Genomic DNA, 25,398 nt, shown 5'->3' on the forward strand with positions numbered 1-25,398 from the left:
ACATGCCACTTCACAATAAAACACAAAGCATGTTTTTAATAGACCCAAACGCTTTTAGCCTCTTTACAATAAGAAGCCAAAATAACTTAGATGTGTTTAGCAATAATGTTTCAGTGTTCTATCCAATTCAAAAATTACCCAGATACTCAGATTTTTATCATTTAACTTAACTTGGCAAAACTCAAGATTGTTATCAAAAAGAATTTCAAAGCTTTTTGTCCCCCCCCAGTATACAGACCATAAAACAGTTATTGTACCCACTTTTATCTATTTAAACCGTTTGTTTCCAACAATGATGTTCAGATTACCTATGAAAACGTCACGAGACATTAGACAAAACTGGTCATCATTTAAAGCTACTATTTTGCTGACGAATTTAACAGACAAGTGAACTTATTTGACTAGTAAACCCAGGCTACATACCCGCATCATATGCAAATACCGACAACTCTGACAAGACTATTTTCAATCAAGCCAACAAATTTAAACAAGCTTTCATTTACCAAAGGTTAATTCACATCACGTTAACTTGAAAGACATTGGATTAACTTCTACTACATTTAGAATTTATGTAAGCGCTTACTTTAAGCCAATTAAACAGATCTCTTGATTTCGGCCATACCGGCTGGAGGTAAAAATATCACACATATAATGTACACATAGACACACGTACACAGAAACTGCACAGCTATTGTTTTAAAAATTACTGCTGTGAATCAGGTACAGTAATACAAAAGCTCACCAGTTATGAATCCAAACTTTGTTTTGAGCCTTTTTACTAATACTTATGGAGAAGACACTCAAGATGCTAGATTTTTTTTGCAAGGGCAGCTTATGGCTGTTTTTTCCTTTCCCCCTTTTTTTTTTTTTTTCAGTCTTAGGAATCAGTGATGGGCTAGACAGTAGTTCCTGGAGAGGGGAGATGATAATCCTTTATGAGATAAAGGCACTGGGTGGAATCTGAACTGCCTCTAGAGCTGTATTTCCAGTCTTGCAAGGATTTTCTAAGGACAGTTGCTCTTGATTTCCCAGAAACTGGATTGTAACTTGAATGACATTCTAGGTTGATCTACCTGTCCAATTACATCATAAAGGCACAGAGAAACCCCTCAAGTTTTCTCCCAGAGGGAGTTAGAACGCATCCGCTGGGTGGGCTCTGGGGTGCTTAGGGGCGTTCCCCATGGTGGTAAAGCCAGGGTCCAACTGACAGCACCTGGAGAAAGGGTGCAGAGGCCGATTGCGGGTGTTGACATAGTTATAAGATTGAGTCAAGTCCCGCTCAGCCTGGGCACTTTGTCTCCAAGCCAGCACAGTTGAGGCAGGGAAGCAAGAGGCAAAGGCCTGGAACTGGCTGGAGGCTGGGGCTCCCAGTGCCAGGGTTGAGAGTTAAGTCCCTGGCAAAAGCGTTTCAAGTTTTCAATTTTACAGATGGTCCAGGTTCTGCTCAGATCCAGCCTGAACTTAACCTTGACTTGGTGACAGCAGAGAAGGTGATGAAAAAGACAAAGAAAGGAAAAGAAGAGCTCAGACCTCGCCCTCATGGCCTCTTCCAGAGGGTTATCAAGATAAGAGTCACACAACAGTTCCCGTGCTGGGACACACTACCCTAGCGCGACAGTTCACAGAATGAATCACAGGTCTCCTACCCTCGTAACTGACTCAGTAGGTGACTAAAATACTCAATGAGTCAACCATCAAGAGAGGGCACCCACTTAGGGTTGCTGGGGTGATCAGGCCCAGAAACCCAAAGTTGGGGCTCCCAGGGGTGGAGCCTTTTTAAAGATTTCTTTGTTTCCCAGTTGCAAAGCTCAAAAGGAGGCAAAAATGGCCACTGTAACTCCAAGAGAGACAAAAGAAATGGGTCCATTACCTTGAAAATCCCCCCTGAACCTAGGGCAGCATCCTGCCATTGTTCCTCCTGTGGGGTTCCTATAGCAAGGGGTGATGGTGGTGTCCCCAGGCATTGCATCCCTTGTATACCTTCCCTGTTATGCCTGGCGGTAACAGGTGCCTGGTGAATGGTCCCTGAGAGAAAAGGAGAACTTTAAGAGAGATGAGAGAAAAGGAGCCATTACCTTGAAAATTCCCCCATCGGGGTTCCTGTAGCAAGGGATGATGGGGGCATCCCTTGAACATCTTCCCTCTTCTGCCTGGCAGTAATATCATTTCCAAATAAGATATTAGACATTAATTATTAAATGTAAGTTTATCTACTTTTGGCTTCTTATTGCAAAGAGGCTAAAAGCGTTTGGGTCTATTAGAAAGTGTGCCTTGTGTTTTATTGTAAAGTGGCATGTTTCTGGAAATTATGAAAAGTTTTTAGAATGCTGATATAAAAAGACAATTCGTAATGCTTACCTTTTTAGTGTTTGCTAGGGTCTGTTAAAGGTTAAAAAGTCTAATTAACCTATATAATTAAAGCCACTGGAAATTAATAAGGAAAACAGCTCTGTATACAAGGAAGTTAAAAAGTATGTTTTCAGTAAAGAGGGTACAAAGGATGGGAATATTTTGTTTGTTGAGTTAAGAAAGATAAATTTGTCCTAATATACTAGAAAGTAAGAAAGAAAGCATGGGACAAATTCTGAATGTAACAAGAAAGTTGTAGAAGGTTTGTGTAAGAGAAATTTTGAAAAGAGTTTTGTAACTGATCAAGTTGGTTAAGATTAAAATGAATCTAATTAAGTAAATGGCGTTTAATATGAAAAAGTAAACTGGTACAAAAGTTAGAATTTGGTTTTCTCTCAAAGGATGATTATCTTGAACTTTTGGCCTGCTCTAAGTCTACCCAAAAGACAGAAAATCTGTCTTGTTAAAATGATTTCACATCTTCAGAAAGAAGTCTCTTAAAATTTTGACTGTTTTAGCCATTTACCCTTGACTAATTCTGTTGTCATTTTATATACCTGAGCATTGTTTCACAGTGAGGGTTGTTTCCTATTTGAACAAGTATTTTTAAAAAAACTTTTGGCACTTTTGACAAGCTTCTCCCTCAAAAATATTCAAGTCCTAAATAAAGGCTTTCTTTTGATCTGGATGAAAGAAGAGGATTTCTCTGGGGATTTTCAGAGGGCCCCTGGGACTTCACAGAGAAATTTGCTCTCTTCCTATAAGGTGGAAGATTCTAAACTAATTAGGCTTATTTGGTCTGTTAAATTACATTGGAAGCATTGTCAGATAAGTGATGATAATCTTTCTTAGGTGGTATTATGTGGGTAAATGTTATTGATATGTGTTTTGAAAATTATATAACATTCCTAAAATTCTGATGTGTCCTGGCTATCAGCCATAATTCGAAATATTATTATAAGGTGTTGTGTATCACAGAAATAACCAAGTTTCTCTGTCAATTGTCGTTTTTAAGTCTTTTGTTGTTTACAGTCAGTTGTTTTACTCTGATGCTTTTTGCTTTTGTAAATATGTCTCATCTTCAGAGGGATTCATGGAAAGGACTCTGACACTTACTCTGGAACACAGTTTTCTGATAAAGTTTCAGATCATAGAACTGAACTTGGTAAGAAATTACAGGAATCTAACGGAGAAACTGAGGACCTCATAAAACTGCTAACAGAAGATTAAGATCAAGAACTGATTATACAGGACAGAAAGAACTGAGGATGATTATAATTTTTGTGACTTTTATTTGAAATGTTGTTGATTTTTTGATGTTTTGCTTTGTTTTTTCAGATTCAAGAAAATCTTCTCTTTTTTCTTGTGCTATGACTTATAGCAATTTGGTGAAGTTATACCTTTGTGAGCAAAACTGAAACATTTGTCTTTTTCTCCCTACCTGATCCCTCCAGAATTTGGAAACTCTTTGTGAGTATGGTTATTTCGTGGCAATATAGTTATTTGCATAAGTTCAATAAGAATCTGTTCTCCTTATAACAGGACACATTGGTTATCTTGCCAAAGCTTTGACTGGAATGTCATATTTGAAACATACAGGCTCGGATATGACAATGCTGCCTTTGAGGAATAAGGTTGACTTTGTGGAAATAAGCCACTTGGAAATACGGGCCTGGTACCTTGTTTACAGAGATTCTGGCAATCTTACCTGGTAAGTAAGGAAGCTTGCTTATCTGGCAGGTGCAAGGAACCTCGAAATATTTTGGGGAATCTCAAGAGAAGAGAGAAATCCGCCCAAATCTAAGGTACTGCAGGCAAGGCCTGATGGCACAAACCCTTGGCTTAGCTTTCCTGACCTCGAGAGGTCTTTAAAGTGCAATCTGAGATTTCTCATAAAAAATTCCAGCAAAGCAGATTTAAGAGCCTATATGATCAATAGCTATTCTTGCTGCACTTATGTAAATAATTGGGCCAAGTTTCTTGAAACTAAACTTATTTTGCAAACCAATTAGTCTTAATTTGGCTATCTTTGGTAAAAATGAGGGTGATTTTAGAGAGAAGAATTGTATTTCAGTGAAAAACTATAATATACATTTGCGGATCTTAGATCCTAGTTTTGTTAATTGTCTTTGAGGTTTTTTTTCCTACCTGTGAATTGGACTGGATCCTGAATTCTTCTGCTGAAATATCTGGTTACAAATCTCCAAACTAATGTTTTCAATGTTTTTTTTTACCTCATTTTCATTTGGAATCATTGAGAATTGAACCTGTTCTTTATCCTGAAGCCTTGCAAACTAAAGCTGAACGACTTGATAGAAACTTGAGAGATTCCTGTCTGTTGCTTTGTAAGATGTAAGCCACTCAGAAAGATACCTGAATGCCTGATGACATCATCAGAGACGTTTCAAGCTGCTAAAGATGCTTCACTCTGACATCTAGAAGTCTTCTTGACTGGCTGCCTCCTGGACTCAGGAACTAGTTTATAATTTGCTCCAAACATTAACCTTGTTTTTCTTTTTATTTCCATAGAAATACTTATTAAATACCTGATTGCTTGCTTCCAAAATATAGGCCTAACTTTGGGAGCCCACCTGCGTTGCCGCCTTCTAAAATGACTTTGGACTGATCTATTACCAGGACTAAGAAATGTGTTCAGTGAGATGAAACAATCTACCACTCAGCTTCTGGACTGTGAAACTTTTAGTTTCAAAGGTGGGACTGTAGGGGACCTGGAAATGGCCACCCCAAGATATGTCTCTTTGGCATCAGGATTATTTGAGGCTCATTGCTTTTGATAAACTGGGACAGGGAAGGAGGCTCTGAGGAATGGAACTTGCCCTTTGTTAGGACACATTTACATTTGTAAGGTAAACCTCTATCTGTAAAAGGTGCCTCCCTCTCTGTACCAGGAAGAAGAAAGGAGATGACCTTCTCTCTAGAAACTCTTAATCAATACCAAAGGCAAGGACTTAAATCTGCATTTTATTGTGCTTGTCTGGTAACCTCCTGTAACTGACTTCCCTCCCCCTCCCAACGCTGGCATTTCCTTAAGGATTAAGCATCTTTCCTTAGGCTAGGAACTGATTGCTGTGCTCACCTGTGACCACCCAGCTCAAGACAATAGACTTGCCTCCTGCTTTGCCCACTGAGATAGCAGACCCACTACCTGCTGTGTCCATCAAGCGCTGTGCCTACAGGGCAATCTTGTGACTATTGTGGGAGGGACATTTCAATCATATGTGAAATATCCTGTTTGGGGGTATATAACCACTCTGTGCACCCCACTTCTTTGGTGCCCTTTCTTCCTTCGGGAAGAAAGTCCCCGGGCCATGGTTCCTCATAAAGCTTTGTTTAATTTTCTCTTGCTATTCTGTCTCATGTGAATTTAATTTGTTCTCCGGCCAGATGAACCCACATTTGGGAAGAGGAAATGTCTTCCTCCCCTACACAACCATTCTGAAAAGCAGTTTGGCAGCTTCCTACAAAGTTAAACACAGCTACCACAGGACCTGGCAATCCCCCTCCTGGGTAGTTAGCCGAGAGAAAAGGAAACTAAAAAAAACTGTACACAAATGTTTACAGCAGTTCTATTCACATTCACCAAAAACTGGAAACAAACCAAATGTCCTTCAAATAGAGAAACAAACTGTGGTACCTATATATACTGGAATACTACTCAGCAATAAAAACGAATAAGCTATTGATACAAGCAACAACCTGGATGAATCTCAAAGGCATTATTCGGAGTGAAAGAAGCCAATCTCAAAAAGTTACATACTGTATGATTCAACTCATACGATATTCTCAAAAGATAAAACTATAGCAATGGAGAACAGGTAGTGATTTCCAGTGGCTGGGAGTGGGGGAGAGTGTGATTATAAAGAAATAGCATGAAGGAGTTCTCTGGGTTATAGAAAGTCTCAGTATCCCAGTTGTGATCTGTACATGTGCTAAAATTCATAGAGCTAAATACAAAAAAAATCAATAATAATAAAAATAAAGAAATATATTAGCCAACATCTCAGCACACAAAGATGCACAGTAAGTGTGTGCTGGATTGATTTACAAATGACGTTGAAGATCACTATTGCCCATGTTCCACACTGCCCCAACTTAGTTGAAATTATTGTGTCCACTGGCTGATCGTGCATATGTAAGCAAGAACGAGTGTTCTGGAGAGAGGGCAAGTTAATTATAGACAAACTTGAGGATGCTTTCATCATAGTTGACACAGTCACCTTTGATGTCACCAGGTCCAAAGTTCTCATTTTATACACAGTACAATCCTTTACAGGAAGACTTCAATAAACATTTATTAATTATTTCCCTAACTGCTACTTCTTTCCTTTTTCTTAACAATCTCCGGAATCTTCCCAGGTGAGATTAACCCCAACTCCAAACTTAGAAATAGCTTCTAATTATCTTAAAGCAATCAGTCTTTTATTTCCTTTGACCACCATAATTGATTTAGTGATGGATCCGTGAACCAAGAAAGGCAATTGAGGCCAAAAAGACTGCACTTCTGAATTACTGTGCGAGCTTTGGAGTCAACAGATCTCTTTTTGGTTGTGTTTGAACCTGGAACCATGTCACTCCAAGGACGGGTTACCATCTTTCAATGAGAAGGGGAGAGTCTGCTAAGAGAGCGAGGAGGTGGAAAGCTGAGAGATGAACTGGAGCGTGAGAAACTGGTTCCTGGGCATATCATTTGGTTCTCCAGTCCAGTGTCTCCCAAACTTAATCAGGCGATAAAAATCCCAGGACTCTTCCCAATCGTGCTGCATCAGAGTCTGCAGGGAAGCCTCTCGTCTTACGTTAAGCTAGCCCTAATGTTGATGTTTTCAGGAATACGAACCAGTAAGTTTCCTTTATAGTTTAAGAGAATTTGAGATAGTCCTGTTACTTGCCAACAAAAGCATCCTAACCCATAGAAGCCAGCTAGATTTCTCTCCTTTGTTTTTTCAGTCTTCTCTTTGCGGAGAAGAGAGCATAGGCTCTCAGTGAGCTATGTAATTTACGTGCCCCAGTGAAGTTCAAAAGACAATCTCAGATGGGATTTCCAGAACAACCTGGAAAAACATACAGATTGAGAAACACATCTGTTAACCTCTTTTCCCTCCCACCGCTCCTCCCTCCGGCCCTCCTCTCTTTGATTAAATAGGCCCTGGGACTCCTGTTCAGAAAGACTTCCTGTGGTGCTCAGAATTACTTCTAGAAATCTGAAACCCCAGACTCTCTCCAAGATGTACCTCAGCGCTGAAAATCACCGCATACCTCTAAGTGATGGAAACAGCATTCCTATCATCGGACTTGGTACCTACTCAGAACCTAAATCAGTAAGCTTATCTCTTTTTCTTCTGTTTTAGTTTGTTTTTAAGAAACTTTCATAAAGCATAATCTGTAATTTATTTTGAATGGATGTCACCAATTTACCCCTTTTGTAACAATGAGAGCAACCTCCAAGGACTACTGTTTGGCTAAATGGGTTTTGGACTAAAGGTTAAACTAAATCAGTTTATGATAAAAAATTATCTTAGATTAGAGAATGGGACCTTTCTGCCTCATTTATTGAAATTCAGCTGAGTGCTGATTATTAGATTGAACTGAGACACACAATATTTCTGAGTTATGACTTGTGATTTTTTTTTGTTTATATTTAAGATTTTTTTTTTTTTGAGGAAAATTAGCCTTGAGCTAACTGCTGCCAATCCTCCACTTTTTGCTGAGGAAAACTGGCCCTGAGCTAACATCGTGCCTGTCTTCCTCTACTTTATATGGGGAACAACTTACCACAGTATAGTGTGCCATCGGTGCCATGTCCGCACCCGGGATCTGAACTGGCGAACCCTGGGCCACCGAAGTAGAACGTGCACACTTAACCAGGCCAGCCCCTATATTTAAGAATTTTTAGTTCAGTCCAACAAACATTTAGTGAAAACCCACCATGTATGAAGCATTAAGCTATAGAAACTTCAAATATGAAGAAAACAGTATCTCTGCTGCCTAGGAATTAAAAATCTTATAGAAGAGGCAGACTCTCTAAAACTAATTGTAGAACAACGAAGAGAAGAGTAAATGCTCTTCTAGAATTGTACACCGTATCTCTCTGAAAACACAGGAAGGGAATAGTTAAATTCGACCATGAAGATTGAAGTGGGTTTTCGTTAAAATATAGTAAAGTTTCTACTTATAAGAAAAATGTCTTTCTGCTTTCCTCATTGCAATTCAACATTTAATGCTGATTACCAGAATAAACAGTGGTATGTGGAGAATGCTACGGAAATTTGAGTGCTCATGCATAAATGAACTCTGTAACGCTAAGTATGAGTTGGTCAGGCAAAGAAGCAGAGCTGAGGCAGGACATTTGAGGCAGAGGGGAAGTATACAGGTGCAAGGATGTATGGCATGTCCAGGAAAGGCCAATCCCACAGTGGCTGGGACATGGAATTAGCGATGGAGGCAATAGCAGCTGGATCTGGAAACTCAAGCTGAGAGTGGATTATAAAGGACCTTGAATACCATGCCAAGGAGTTGGAACTCCATTCTATAGAACAGGAGAAATTATCTGAAGTTCAGTGTTTTTGAAAGATAACTCTGGGGCAGCATGGAGAACGGAAGACAGAGGAAGAAAAATAAACGGCAGACACCAAGAGTAGTTAACACTTGCATCACGATCCCGCATTCCACTTCAACTGCCAAGTTCCCCTGTTTTTGCTAATGCAAAGGGAAATCACTGTTGGAACAACGACAAGAGTCGGTCATTGGCCCCTTCCTCTTCTTACTTTGCCCATTGTCTCTGTGTGACCTCATTCGGAATCTTGGCTTCAACTACATATATGCAGGGACTCCTGAATTGTATTTCCTATTCTGTTTGTTATATCTGCCGTACACCTGTGGACTGGCTACATAAGAACCACCAGATTTTTTAAAAGTACAGCTTTTTAGGCCTCACCTTTGGTCAACTGAATCTGAATCTCTAGGGACAGAGCCTAAGAACCTGCATTTAACAAGCTCTTTGGCTAATTCTGTCGTACAATCCAGTATGTACTCCATCTTCCACAGGCACCTCTAACTCAACATGACAAAACTACCCTCACCATCTCCCCTCCCCCCCAAAATACTTCTCCTCCTAGCAAATCACACTACCACTCCCAGCCACCCAAGCCAGAAATCTGAGTATATTCCTTCATTCTGCCCTCTTCTTATTTCTTCCCTTCTCCACATTACATCCAATTGATTGTTAAATCTCTGTTGAATTTATCTCAGAAACATTTCCCCAGTTCATACTCTCCTCTTCATCTCCACTGTCACTGCCTGAGTTTAGGCTCTTAATTTATCTTTGAGCTATTCTTCCAGTTTTGTCCCCTTCCAAATAATCATCCAAACTGGGGCTATCAGGATCTTCCTCAGACCCAAATCTGATCGTGTCACTCCTCTGTTTAATTACTTCAGTGGCTCCCTATCACTTATAAGGTAGAATCTACACATCTTACCTTGCGCACTGGTCCTTTATGGTTCAGTGGAGACCTGTCTGTCCAACAGCATCTGCCACCACTCTTCCACCTCTCCCTATGTGTAAAGTACAACTACCTAAGTTCCGTAAACAACTCTCCCACCTCCATGCCTTTGAATGCACTGCCTTCGACCTGGACCACCCTTTCTGCTGCTTTCTTCACTTGGATAACTTCTACTAAACCTTCACGACTCAACTCAAGGACACCTCTCTTTAGAAACCCATTCCCAGCCACCACAACTTGCCACTCCAGCATATTCACATAGCCCCTTGTGCTCAACTCTATTGTAGCACTTATCGCACTATACTGTAATCACTGTTTCTCTGCAATCTTCCCCACGAGACTGTGAAATCCATTATTCAGCTCTGTATTCCCCATATAGTGTCTAGGTGTAATGGGTGTTCAGCTAATGCTTGCCAAATTAATGAATGAATTTGTGAAAGGGAATATACATGTATGTGAGCATCAGAGGGAATGGAGATGTAAATGGATACAACAGTAATAGATAAAATTTTTCTGAATACTTAACCATCTGCCAGGAACTCTTTTAAGTACTTCACACTGCATGCATTTTCTAATTTAATGCTCACAAAATTATGAAAGAGATACCATTTAACCCCATTTTACAGATAAGAAAACAGGCATAAAGAAGTAAAATAAATTGCCCCAAACTTGTAATGCTAAGGAACAGAGCTGGGATTTGAACCAGAGTAGTTTTGGCCCAAATCCTATGCTCTAATCCCTATACTATACTGCCTGTTATGAATATATCTTATGAAACTGCATATTTCTAACTACAACTTTCTATGTGTGTTTCTGTATATGAAAGTATCTAGGAGATATATATATATATATTCCCTTAATATATATATATCTCCTGAAACTCAGTGGGGCTCAAAGTGCTATGTCTACCAATAAGTATTATTGAATACCTATGTGTCTAGTAATATTAAATGCTATGGGTTGGAGACATTCCAAAGCAGTCATGTGACATTTCCCAAAAGGAATTGTAACTCACTTCAGAAGATAAGACATACACCAATTAGAGAATATGACATACGAGGAATACTATTGGAAATGAAGATCATGCATGCACCAACCACATTGTGATAAGAAATATTACCAGTGTTAAAGTACTATATAGAGTCAATAGTATGTCTCACAAAATCAGAAACTCTTATGTGAAGAAAAATACACAGCATGCAAGTGGAAGATTTGGGGTATCTGGAGGAGTTGGGGTTAAGTGGGAAGATGGGGAGTGGAGAGAATGGAGTGTCTTGGATAGAGCAGACTCATGGCTTTCTGTTGCAAACCACACAACTGACAACTCCTTTATCACCTGCCCAGGGCTGAGGAGGCAAAGGCTAGAACTGTCAGTGCTCAGCCAGTCACCGTGAAATAAAATCACCAAGTTAGATTTAACTTCAGAGTCAGTCAGAACTAGAGGTGCAGTCTGATGCCAAAACTTAGTCTTCTCCACTTGACACGCCTGAGATTCTTTTCAAAACCTTTCATTCCACAACAAGAGAGAGAAGGCAGGTGCTGGGCTGAGATTACTCTTTAACTGCAATTCGTTCATTTTTCAGGGATATGGTCAAGTCAGCCAATATTTGCCCTGGGATCCTGTTCAGTTTTGTTTTGCTATAGAAGTTAGAGAGCTTCCAGGCACCAGGGGAAGACTCAGGCTGTCTTCAGGAGGGGATGGAGCGGGAGCAGAGATGGAAGCTAAAATAAGGAAGACTAGTACTGTCTCCTCCAACTTCTGCCCTGTGGACATTCCACCAGAACATGAGGAGACAGGAACTGTGGGAAAGCAGCTTGGAAGAACGTTACCATGGAGCTGCGTGAGGCTGACCAGCCCAGGATCTCCTAACTTACAAAAAAAATTTTTTTCTTAATATGCTCACTTTCTTGTAAAGGGGTTTCATGCCTGCAGATTCAGGGAATTTCAGATGGAACCAACATTTAGTAGCACCAAGCACTCTGTGCATTACTTCACTTGATGATCACTAATGAAAACTAAAATGTACCAGTTCTCCATGTGATGTTTCCCTCTGACAGTGTCCCAGAATGCTTTCACACAGGGATGAAATGGTCTGTAACAGCCTCCCAACAGACCTCCCTTCTTTCTGCCACCCTCCCTATAGCTCCAGCTAGGTAAGTCTGATAGTTCCTTGAAATTTGTTCCCTTTTTCTGCTTTGATAGAAATTAATTCAGTTTCTCTGAGTATCAGTCCATAGAGTTAAAAGCCAATATTTATCAAAAACTTTAGGTCAAACTCAAGAATACTGCTGAATGAGCAGATGACACAAATCTGAAACCAATGGTCAGTATTTTGGGTAATTGGCAATAATTCAATTCAATGAATATTTATTGAGAGCCTACCATATGCGAGACATTTTTCTAGGTAACGCAGGTATGGAAACAATGTGCTAGAAACAGGGATTTAAAATCTGTAAGTGGAATGACTGAAAGCAGAAAAAATAAATACGCATATAACTTAAAATATAAGCAAAAGCTGAAGTGCTTTAAGAGAGACAATCCTTGTTCAAAATGAAAGTATCAATGAACAACTCTAGTTGTGAGGTAGGTCAAGAAAGATTAATCTCTGGGGAAAGAGTGGCCTAGGAAGGTAGATTGGGGTTGTAAATGAGCCTGTATTCCTTCCTGGGTGGCCTTGGTTGAGATTTCTCTCGCTGCAGGCAGTTTTCACAATCTGGAGAGTGAGTCAAAGGCTTTGCACTTTGGGCAAAGGAGAGGCGATGTCCAAACCCTGATGAGTAGCAAGGAGGATCCTGAAACATCAAGTCCATTCTGCACCTGAGCTGGAGGAGGTGGAGGGTGCCAGGCTCAGGACCCCTTCTCAGGAGTATGCCATCCTTTAAATAGCCCTTCCTTTCTCCCCAGTGCCCATCTAATTCCCCTCCTCTTTTCAACCCAGGGAACCTCGTTCACCTGGAGAGGGCAAAGCCTTGCTTTTACACCAAGGATTTTTAGATCTTTTTTTTTTTAAAGGTATGCTTTTTTTGGTGAGGAAGATTGGCCCTGAGTTAACATCTGTTGCCAATCTCCCTCTTTTGCTTTTTTCCCTCCACAAAGCCCCCTAGTACATAGTTGTATATTCTAGTTGTATGTCCTTCTAGTTCCTCTACGTGGGGTGCCGCCTCAGCATGGCCTGTTGAGTGGTGCTAGGTGCCCCACCAGGATCCGAACCAGCGAACGTGAGCCACCAAAGCAGAGCATGTGAACTTTACCACTGGGCCATAGATCTGTTTTTAAGCTGAGGATGGGGCGTTGAAGAAAAATAATTATTCAAAGACACTTGTTAAAGCACAGTAAGGAAGACTGTGTGCGAGGGAGGAGCTGTTGTGATGGGTATAGGGACCACTGTGATGGAATTCTGCTAGGGGAAAGATTGGGCTCAACTCTGAACAGCAAGGGCAAGAAGGAATTTACAGCCATGGAGCAGGGTAGGGGTCAGTGGATGGAGAATTACTAGGAGGAAACATCAGGGGTAAGAGGGGATTCTGGCTAAACCGACCTCACAGGATTCTTGCTGAAGACAATCTATATGATCAGACATCACCTGGGGGATGGCAGATGATGAGGAACCTGGAACCTGATTAGATATCAACAGTGGTCAGATATGGAGGGTGAGGGGTTATTGCTGAACTGACTTAGCAGGATTCTTGCCGAAATTGGACAATGCAGAGACCAACATGGAAGCCCATGCTGAAAAGCGTTCAAGGGAGCCTGCTTAGAGTTTGGTCAATGAAAGAATCTTTGTCAGGGATGAGGGTGCTTTCACGGTCTCTTCCTAAAGGGACTAGGGACTCTGCAGGAAGCATGGATAAGTGGTCCTGAGTAGCAAAGACTATTTCTCAGTTTTGTTCTGCTTTCCCATTTTGACAACAGACAAGAGTGCAAGAAATGTTTTATTTTCTTCTCTGCTACGATCAAGAAGAAAACTCATGCAACTAACGCTCAGGAGGCTATCGTCAATACACAGTAAGCAGAGGACTAGACACCCTACCCACCATTCTAAAAGAGGGTGGTGACTTCTCCACTATGCCAATTGTCTTGCATCAACTAGGGTCCAGTGTGGCCGGGTCTTCAACCATTTTTCAGAAAATTTTGTAAAGTAATTATTAATTTTTAAATAATAGCAACTCATTTAGATTTTTGTATGACGTTATATGGGCTAACATTTTGAGGGCCAAAGAACAAAGAACAATTCAATTGGTCATTTTTACTTTTAGTAGAGTGCATATTTTGAGTTCTTTCCAGTACCTGTGACCCCTTCACACTTGCATTCCTGCTGCACGGATCTCGGCTTTGAGAAATCAATCTGCATTTTGTTATGCCGTTCCTCTCTAGAAGCAATGAAGGCTGCACATCCAGCAGCAAAAGTGGTTTGGTGGTGAGGGCAGAGGGTAAAAAAAACACACCAGGGAGAAAAACATAGGTTCATCCTTCAAAAATGTTAACCTGCCAAAGTTAAAATGAATTCAAATGAGAAGAGATGGAACGCATGGACTTCAAGTGAGAAGGCTTCTGAAATCAATCAGGCAAAAAAATAATGAGGACTTGAACTTGGTTGGGGGCTTTGAGGAAAATAATTTGGTTGGAGCCTAGGAAGGAAGTAACTTGGCTGACGGTTACAAATCATTAGCATGAAGTCTACAAAGCTTGGCAACCGAGTGGATCAGGCAAAGAAGAACAAATGGTAGCTGAAGGCCGAAAAGGATGTTTCAGGCCCAGCTTACTACATTCCTTGGATCTAAGGTTTCGAAATTTAGTTGAGTCGCTTACCCCTTATTTTTCATCCTCCTCCTTTTCTTTTTCTAACATCCAAAATCTTGAAGTACGATGTCCTTAGAGAGGGACACATACTTTTAAAGCCAGCATTTGTGTAACCACTGCCCAGCTCCAAAATCAGAACATACCACACTCAGAAACCCACCCTCAAGAGGTAATTGCTCTCCCAAGTTTTATGGTGATTATTTTCTTGCCTTTTTCTAAGGGTTGCACAACTTTAACATGCCTTTCTAACAATATAATTTAATTTTGACAGTTTTTGGACTTTCTATCAATGGAAACATACTGAACCCACTATTTTTTTGTCTTGCTTCTTTTTCTAAATACTATGTTGTAAGATTCACCTATGGGGCTGGCCCAGTGGTACAGCAGTTAAATGCACACGTTCCGCTTCAGTGGCCTGGGGTTCGCCAGTTCGGATCCCGGGTGCGGACATGGCACCGCTTGGCAAGCCATGCTGTGGTAGGCGTCCCACATATAAAAAAGTAGAGAAAGATGGGCATGGATGTTAGCTCAGGGCCAGTCTTCCTCAGCAAAAAGAGGAGGATTGGCAGCAGATGTTAGCTCGGGGCTAATCTTCCTCAAAAAAAATAAAAAATAAGATTCACCTATGTTAGTAACATGTCAACCATTTTTATTGCTGTATAATATTTAATTATGAGGATTTACCATTACTCATTTTACTGGTGGGCGTTTGTATCGCTTCCAGTTTGGAGCCTTACAGACAATATTGCTACAAAGAGTCTCGCATATGTCTCCTTGCACACGTGCATGAGTTTCTCTAGGTATCTACCTAGGAATGGAACTGCTATGCCATTGAGTATGAGTATCTTCAATTTTGGTAGATGATGTCAATCTACATAATTTCCAGAGTAGTCATATACTTTACACTCCCTCCAACAAGGTATGAGAGTACCCCTTGCTCCACATTCTCACCAACACTTGGTGCCTTTTTAATTTATGCAACTCTGGTAAGTGTGAAGTCATCTCTCATTGTGGTTTTAATTTGCATTTCCTTTACTCTGAAAGAAATTGGTCAATTTTTCATATTTTTATTAGCCCTTGGATATCTTTTGTAAAGTGGCTGTGCCATCTATGCATTTTTATTTATTGGATTTCCTTTTTTTGTTGATATGGTGAATTTGTTAAATATTTGGATATGAGCCTTTTGTCAGTTAAATCTATGTGAAAATATCTCTTCTCATTTGTCATTTTACTCTTGTCCTGGTGTCTTTTGATAAATAGAGTTTCTCAATTTTAATGTAGTCACATTTATCACTCTTTTAATTTGTCATTAGTACTTTCTGTGGCTTGTTTAAGAAATCCGTCTTTACCCAAGTGTCTTAGTTTGGATACACTGAAGAACAACCTCTGACAAGGAGATTTGCATGCTAGAGGCTTACCTGTAAGGGAGCGAGAAAAGCAGGTCTGTGCAGAGGGGAGAGTTGAACTGTGATGGACTTGCTCGGCAATCCCACAAGCAGCTCTGAAGGGGAAGGGGTGCTACAGAGTTTTGTTGAAATATCTTGCAAGGAAATATACTTTTATATCAGCCGTAGACGGACTCAGATGTGAGCAGTCAGCAGCCAATACTCCTGGCAGCTGAGGAAATGAGTCCCTCTGTCCTGTGGGGTACACCATGACATCCGCTACAGTCTGCCCCTAGTGCCAACTGCACCTACTGGCTTTGTATGCTAAGTTCACCCTTGAGAACAGCTCTTCCAGAATTCTGTTTGGTCTCTTTCCTAGAAAAAATTAAAAGAAGAGGTTAGCAGGATGAATATAGCTCCTGTCACTAAAGCTGTCTTTACGTTGCAACTTATATTTACGATCTGTCTCCAAGACTACCCATTCTAGATTGCCCACACCCTTAGCCAACATCTCTGCTGGTCTATCAGATGGCTTACTTGATATTCTGACCCAGATGCTCATCCTTGAGTTGTCTGAGTCCTTGGTCAACTTACCCTCTCAGCTCATGGCTGCTGCACTTGGCCACTAACTATCAAAACTGGGACGGGGTGTATCACTGGATCAACTAGGTGCCAAACATTTCCTTCCCTGTCCCCTTGCGTAACAATGGAGGAGCCCTACCTGCTCCCATGATAAGGGTCACTTACTCCTGCCAGTATGGCAACTGCTTTCCTTGACTGATAAACTCTTGAAACAAGGAGGCTGGTTTCCCCTGGCAACCTTTAGATAATAGAGTCTAAAGTTCAGGAATGAGAAGCACATATTTTCTAAGTAGGTAAAGGGAGTGATGCTAAGCTGAATCACTCCTACTAGGTTTTCAGACTCATATGTTCTACTTATTGGGGACACAAAACCACATGATGGATGTTGACCTAGGGTGTATGTTACATCCTGGAGGGTGGCGCCTCATCCTTTTAGGACGCTCCCCTTTCTTAAGTAGAGGAAGGATGCTATTGGCCATTTCAGGAAACAGAATTTTTATTTCACTGAAATTCTCCTTAATTACAGAGTCAAATTCTTGCATTTTAGATTCTCCTATCCTATCACTTATTTGAATCTCCAAATACGGTATTTTATCTGATTTTTCTGATTTTTTTTTCTCTAAAATAAATTTTCCTAAAGAATCTGTCAGAATTTCTATGGAATTCTCTTATGCTACATTTAAGAATTACAAAGAAGTATTTTTCTCATGTCCACCTTTCCAACTAGTTCCTCCACAGTGAATAGAATTAAGTCCAAAATAGCAATGCCCCTTGTTGCTGCTTCCGCCTTCGAAAGGAGACTATTTTTAGCAAGTAAAGAATGTAGGAAATATTCAGCTTTCATAAAAGACTCTTCAATAACTGAATAATTGAAGGCTTTCACTACTATAACCTGCTTCTATGCCATAATCTTTATTAAATGAAGCATCACACATACGTTACTTCAGATGGTCAGTACGTCACTCCTACCTTAGCCCCCGTCTTTCTCACTTTCTCTCTTAAGTGCTAGCCCCTGAGCCTCTTTTCTTGGGTTAATCTTGGAAAATACAAGCATATACTTTAATATGCATTGTTTGAGGCTCTACCCCTTGTATTAAATCTACTTTAGCTCTGTACTTAAAATATCACTTCCGGCCCACAAAATCTCAGTGATGTTTCTGACGTTCTATTTACTATCTCATACTGAGCTTTATTCTTTTCATTAATATTGTGTATACACCTGAGGGAAAAAAGAAGTATTTTTATTTTTTCCCTGTAAATTTCTGGATTCTGCCTCGACTCCTCTTCCCACTGTGCTTTGTCACACTTGCTGTCATCCGTAACACCTCATTTTACAGTTTTGGGGTTTTTTGCCTCAATTACTCTTCGGGCCCTATTAATCTGGTTGTCCATTAATTAACCAAAGAAGTATTTCTCACATTCCTGGAATGTGTGTCTCTTTTCCAAGCTATTTGATATTTGTGACTATGAATCCTTTTTTCTAATACCATCTGTGTAGCCAATTTGTTCATTTATCATATCCTCTTAGCTTGTCAATAGGGATGACTTTCAACTGAAATAGGGAAAGAAAATGCAATTTATGCTCCCAAGGCTTTCTATTTCCAGCCCAGGACTGTAAAGTCACTAGAAATATAAGAGATTTCTTGTCTCACTCATTCTACAACAAATCAATAGCTGTGGGTCAGAGTTCACAGGTCTGGTATGATCTGTCAGGCATTCAGTTAGAACACTGAAAATACAGAAACGAGCGCAAGTAGGTCTTAACATCTGTGAACGAGATCAGAATGTGCTCCATCTGAATATGCGGTCAATAAAAATCTACAAATCATATTAAACCTCTTCTCTGCACACAACTGAAAAGATGATTTGAAAAGTTTGTTTGATGAAATTAGGTGTTTGTCTTGTTGGAAACCTCCATCAAGGCTTCCGTTTCTCATTAAGAAAAAAAATTAACTAAAATGAGACATACTCTTGTATATTTAAAATGTCATCATAACTAAAGAACAGTAATTTATGTGCAATCTGAAAAACAGATAACTCATACCTCAAGCATTAGGAATTCGTCAAGTGTTTTGGTTGGTTCTGTCAATGTTTGGGGGAGAGGATATTCTCATTCTTATGTTCCATGCAGGTTAATAAAATGAACAAAGGTTTTACTACCAAATTCGATTAAAATATATCATGAAAAATCTAACATGCCCCCCCAATAATCTTTTTTTCCCAGCTTGATTGAGATATAATTGACATACAACAAACTGTGTATATTTAAAGTATACAATTTGATGAGTTTGACACTTGCATATACCCATGATATAATCACCACAATTAAGATGGCGAACATGTCTCTCACTGCCAAAACTTTCCTTGTACTCCTTTGTAATCCCTTCCTGCCACCCCTGCCCACATACCCCCACCCCCACCCCAGGCCAGCACTGAGCTGTGTCTGTCACTATAGATTAGTTTTCCTCTTCTAGCATTTTATATAAATGGGATCATAAACTATTTATTCTTTTTTGTCTGGCTTCTTTCCCTCAGCATAATTATTTTGATATTTATCCGTGTTGCTGTATGTATCAATAGTTCATTTCTTTTTGTATTCTGGTATTCCATTCTGTGCATATATCTCAATTTGCTTACCCAAATCTTTGGTTTATAATTGAGCCTTCTTCAGTGAAATTGTGCCCTCCTTAACATGGCTACCATGAAATGTCCTGTCGCTGGTAAAATTGATCAAGTTACATTTCTGAAGCCACAAAGCTGAGGGCAGACCTAGGATGGATAGAGTTTCCCCCTGAGGGTGGAAAGCTCTGTAGGAGGTCGGTTTCTCCAGTCCCTGGACACTGTCTTCCAGTCACAACACCATGGAATTGGGAATCTGTCATTTTAGCTGTGAAACAAGGTAAAAAGTGCAAAGCGACCTGATTAAGAATGATTAAACCAAAGGAAAGACCCACTTCTCTTCTCCTCCACACCAATCCCCTTGTCATTTCAGACCCTTAAGGGGAGCTGTGCGGCATCGGTGAAGGTTGCCATTGACCTGGGGTACCGGCACTTTGACGGGGCCTACATCTACCTGAATGAGCACGAAGTTGGGGAGGCCATCAGGGAGAAGATAGCAGAAGGAAAGGTGCGGAGGGAGGACATCTTCTACTGTGGAAAGGTGAGATCGTCCCTTCACCCTCCATCTCCTTAATTAATGGTGGATCTGATGTCACTTTTCTCTGCTAAAGAATGTTGGACTCACCAAGAGGAGCTGAGCTCTCAACTGCCAAATTCCTGAGTCTTGCCAAGAATTTCCCCCTTGAAGATTAGGGGAAAATTCCTTCTTCATACATGGGCATTGATTTAAGACAATATGGGAAGAGCCAAATCTATAAAGCAGAAAAATTGGGGAGTGGAGGGACGTGGGAGGTGGTTCATATGACATAAGCATTTGCCAAAGCTTTCTTTTAAAGGGAAAATTTCTTTTTCTTTTGTGTATGCCTACTTGTCCATAGATCATTAATTTTTTTATTGAGATGTAATTCACACATGCTCTAGTTTGAAAATCCAAGCCACAATTTTTCATTACCTAATACTTTAGAGATCAAGCAATTTCTTTTTCTTTTTGTTAAGCTAAGTTTCTGTTATCTTTTTCCAGCTTTATTGAGACATAATTGACATATAACATTGTATAAGTTTAAAGTGTACAACACACTGATTTGATACACTTATATGTTGCAAAATGATTAGCACCATCATGTTAGCTAACACCTCCACCACATCTCATAATTACCATTTCTTTTTTGTGGCGAGAACATATCAGATTGACTCTCTTGGCAACTTTCGAGTATACAATACAGTATTGTTAACTACAGTCACCATGCTGTACATTAGATCCCCAGAACTTATTCATCTTATAACTGGAAGTTTGTACCCTTTGACCAACATCTCCCCATTTTCGTTTATAGATAGCTGTCTAATTATTGATTTTTGTTGGGGATAAGGAGGCTGGGGTCTCCTCCGCTGCCATTTTGATGACATCATTGGTTCAGCCAGAGATCAAGTAATTTCTTAGTGGGAATTGGCAGAATTTCCCTGGGATCTGAGTAGGACCAAATGAGAACAAAGGAGCAGTGAAAGGGAATCTAAACCTTTGGAATAATTGAAAATTTCTCCAGCTTCTGCACCGCCCATCACAATGTGACGGATCCAGAGCAGTCACACACACAACCCTATTTCTTGCTCAAGAGAAGCAGACCTTTTGTCAGAATGACATGAAAAGCACCATGCCAGGTCAGAACAGCTAGTCTGGTGCATGTTCCCTAATTACACAATGAGGACAAGTGAAAGTGCTAAAGGTCAGTCAGGAGATGAGCACCAGGTGGGGGAAGACTCTCTCTGAATTAGGTACTCTGGGTTTCAGGTGGATCTTTAGGTCTCTGGTACTATATTCGGATAAAGCTATACTCTGGATGTCAAGAGTTATATCAGCTCATCCTATGCCCAGATGACAGTGCAACATAAACATATTTTTGTGAAATGAAATGAGTGAATAAAATGTGCATGAATGCTTTGTAAAGAATAAAGGGCTGCATTACAGTAAACAGAATAATGTGAATGTTAGTTAACAATCCCCCTGTTATTCTTGCAGCTGTGGGCTACAAAACATGAGCCAGAGATGGTGCGTCCAACCCTGGAGAAGACACTCAAGGTCCTCCAGCTAGATTATGTGGATCTTTACATCATTGAAATACCCATGGCTTTTAAGGTGAGCTCAGATGCCTAAAGATTAGGCCTCTGCCCTTTGGAAACCATGAGCCAGCAGCTATATGCATGAAGTTAGTTCATTACTTAGCACCATAGAAGGTGTGGTGTTTTGTTACTATAGATCAGATAGCACTGACCTAGCCCAACAGATGCCCAGAAAGATTATGTACAACAGACTGAGGTCTGGATCCCAAGTTTCTTGATTCATAATCCAATGCACTTTCTATTATATCATGTCTTTACAATGATAGTTTAAATTCTCTCCATCAAACCAACATGTAGTCTCCTAACTGTCGTCCACATTTCAGTTGCCTGGCATCCAGACACCTTTCTTCCCACTCACACAATCATGAAAACATCCCTGCACCATATAATGCAAAATAATATATACAACTGAAAACTTACCCTCCACCCCCTCCAAAGGGAAATAATCCAAAGAACAGTGAAGTTTTTGGAGCTAGCTCCAAGATCAGGAGATCTATGTGATGTCCATTCCTCTAGTTCAAATGCACTCCTTCCTTGAACTTTCTAAATCTATGAGCTCAATGTCAATTTGAGCACCAACAACACCCCCAATATACGCTGCTGGAGAGGAGTAACTGCTGTAAAAGTTCACTGAGGGAAGGAGAGTTTGAAAAACGAAATTGGCCGCTTGTTCATGAGGTAAATCAGATCCAACTGGTCAGGAAGAACAAGGACTCTCGGCCATTGCAGTGGCCAGAATTCCTTCACGTGACCAACGCGGCTGCTCCCGCTCTGTTCTCTGGAAGTACTTTCTTTACTGACTCTCCTCTGTGGTCACATCCAAGAAGAACATCAGGGAAGATTCCCCTTTTGCATCTTACTTCAGGTACATAGGGGTTCGGAGGCTTCACAATGGCCTTGATAATCGCAGCCCCCTATTGGTCAGGGTGGGATTTTACGGACAAGACAATATCCCTTAAAAGCTTGATAGGCTTTCAGTAAATTCACATTCAGCCAACTCCATGAATGAGTAATTAAAACTGGAAATATTCTATTTCTTGCATCTAATCCTTGGCCTGTGGTTTCTGTCTCTTAGTAATGAAGCTCCTTGTTCTCCTCATTTGCCCAGTCTTCAGCTTAATGGCCTCCATATGGCTTGAAATATACAAAAACAGGGAGGCACAGATAACTGGGTGTTCCTTGCACCCAGTCTGTATCTCATGAGTGGTGCACTTTTGTCAAATAAGGCATCCACGGCCTGAGGTTTTGCCTTCAGAGAGACACTGAGGACCAGAGTTCTCCCCAGGTCCAATTTTATTTCCTCTGGGATTCTTATCTTCTTGCCTTGGCTGGTACTGACTTTTCTATCTCTGGAAGGCTCAGAGCTAAACTTCTGCCATCTTGGATTGCATCCAGGAGATGAAAGTACCCATTTTAGCAAAATACCATCTTACCTCTCGTCTTATAGGCCCAGTAGCAACAAACGCATTTATGTTTCTTCAGGACCTGACTGAAGACTGTAAAAATGACCAAAAAACTCCAACACCCACTGTTTTTCTACTCAGTCCCCTAAAGCTCCAATCTTGGTAGGCCCATTGTCTGAACCTAAAGACACCACAAGGCAACAATTTTTTTCTTTTTGAGGATGATTAGCCCTGAGCTAACTACTGTCAATCCTCCTCCTTTTGCTGAGGAAGACTGGCCCTGAGCTAAGATCCATGCCCATCTTCCTCTACTTTATACGTGGGACGCCTACCACAGCATGGCTTTTGCCAAGCAGTGCCACGTCCACACCTGGGCTCCAAACTATCGAACCCTGGGCCGCCAAGAAGTGGAAAGTGTGAACTTAACTGCTGTGCCACTGGGCCGGCCCCCGACAAGGCAACAATTTAACCAGATGTCATGCTATTGCATAGCAAGAACTGCCAATTCTCAGCTGGAGATGGGAAAATCCTCACTGTCCACAATCCCATATTGACCTAAAATTCCACATTTTTGGTCTATTACTTACTATATCCTGACATCTTTGTATTAGTCAGGACTCTTGTTATAAATGGCAGAAATTCAACTCAAATTGGCATTAGCAAAAGAAAAAACTAAGAATTCCAAGAGACATCTAATTCAGGCACAGCTGGATCCAGAAGTTCAAACTACTATCTGTACTCTGGCCCTTTCTCTATCTCTGTATTCTGGTTGGCTTCGTTCTCAAAAATCCTTCTCTGTATGATGGCAAAAGGGCCATTGACATGCCAAGCCTACATTGTTGACATAACTTGAAAATTCAGAGAGAGATTGTACATTAAACCTCATGGAGAAATATTGATTAGCCTTGCTTGGGTCATGTACCTATTACCGACTAACCTTTGGTCTAAGGACATGGATGACTGATTGATGTCTATGGCCAAGAGTGCAAGCTGGGTCAGCCCAGCCAAACAACATGGAACGAGCTCCTTCAGAAGAGATGGCACAGAAATGGTAGAAGGCAAAATAGGAGATTTCCACTATACTCATTAGTTAGAGGTAGCTTTGCACAGTGGTAAGGAGCATGGGCTCCAGAGCCAGGCTGCCCAGTTTGAATCCCAGCTCTGTCGCATATGAGCCAGAGGACTTGGTCAAGTTATTACCTGATCTCTTTCCACATCACCTAAACCTGGTTCTGGGGAAAGAGTATGGACTTTGGAGTCACACAGAAGAGGGACTTATTTCCAGCTTTATTACTTACTAATATAGTCACTTTGGTGTCTCCAAACTTCAATTCCATTATCAGTAAAATGGAGACAACAGGGGCTGGCCCCGTGGCTGAGTGGTTAAGTTCGTGAGCTCTGCTTTGGTGGCCCAGGGTTTCACTGGTTCAGATCCTGGGCACGGACATGGCACTGCTTGTTAGGCCACGTTGAGGTCGTTCCACATGCCACAACTAGAAGGACCCACAACTAAAATATACAACTATGTACTTGGGGGATTTGGGGACAAAAAGCAGAAAAAAAAAAAGAAGATTGGCAACAGTTGTTAGCTGAGGTGCCAATCTTTAAAAAAAAAAAAAAATGGAGACAATAATAGCTAACTTGCCAAGTGTTGTGAGGAGTCGTTAAAATTAGCCGTGTGAAATTATTGACACAATGCCTGAAATTTTATAGACAATAAATGAAAGATAATATTGTAAAATGTTCAGGTGGAAAGGAACCTTAGCAATTATATATCCCAACAACTTTTTTCACAGAACAGAAAATTGAGGCCCCAAGTGATGCCAGGTTTAAAGTCCATGAGAACTGGAACCACATCCTGGGTCCCCTGATGCCAACCCCACACTTGTTCACTATTACACTGCCTCTCCTGTCTTATCCTCACAAGCCTAACAATTCCAATACCTGCGGACTACAGTGATTTCTGGATTTCAGGCTCTTGCGAGTTATAATCTCAGCCCTCCTCCTCACTCGGTTAACTTTGACTCTTGTTCAAATGGCACGTTGCTAAACTGAGTCTTAAAGATTTGGAAAGAACCTGTATTTAAAAGTGAGAAAATGAAATTTACCTCTCTATGGCTGACTAAACTCTTTTTGGAGAAGTAAATAGAGAATTTATATTCTTATTTTTAGATGGGATTGAGGCTCAAGGACACAGAGAAATTAAAACTTTTAACAGTGAGAAATGACACAATATAATGATGTTACCGCCCAACTGAGCCTGTAATTCCTGTATTTGAGAAATCAATCTTTGAAGTCAAAATAGCACATGGTTTTGAATTTCATGATTTTTTAAACAAAAAAGACTTTCTTGCTGAAATGTTTTAGCACTGTACTATTTTTTAAATGTCAAGTTAACAAGCAGACACAATTTCGGAACAATAAAATACAAAAATACCTGATAAGACTTTTTAAAAAGATGAATAAAGTTGCTGCTGAACAGGAATGAGAATCAATAGCGTGGATTTTTAGAGGATTGGATTATCCTTCTAATAATGCCTCACAGTAAGGAGCCGGAGTGGAGGAAAAAGACAATGGACTTATCCGGATGAAGGACTTAGAGAAGTAGGCACATGGAATCTTAAGGG

At 40.5% G+C, this 25,398-nt stretch overlaps 1 protein-coding gene across 2 annotated transcripts in view; it reads left to right on the plus strand.

The window, feature by feature from the left end:
- Positions 1-6,625: 6,625 nt before the first annotated feature.
- Positions 6,626-25,398, plus strand: part of AKR1D1 (aldo-keto reductase family 1 member D1) — a 40,807-nt gene continuing 22,034 nt past the window's right edge. Inside the window, exons 1-4 of one of the 2 annotated variants that reach the window (XM_001497074.7) lie at positions 6,626-6,726; positions 7,511-7,685; positions 19,627-19,794; positions 21,268-21,384. In XM_001497074.7, the coding sequence (XP_001497124.1) occupies positions 7,593-7,685; positions 19,627-19,794; positions 21,268-21,384 (378 nt within the window). In that variant the 5' untranslated portion in view covers positions 6,626-6,726; positions 7,511-7,592. The other variant, XM_070265916.1, reaches the window with a different exon arrangement.

This window comes from Equus caballus, chromosome 4 (genome assembly GCF_041296265.1).
Source record: "Equus caballus isolate H_3958 breed thoroughbred chromosome 4, TB-T2T, whole genome shotgun sequence".
NCBI classification, from domain to species: Eukaryota; Metazoa; Chordata; class Mammalia; order Perissodactyla; family Equidae; genus Equus; species Equus caballus.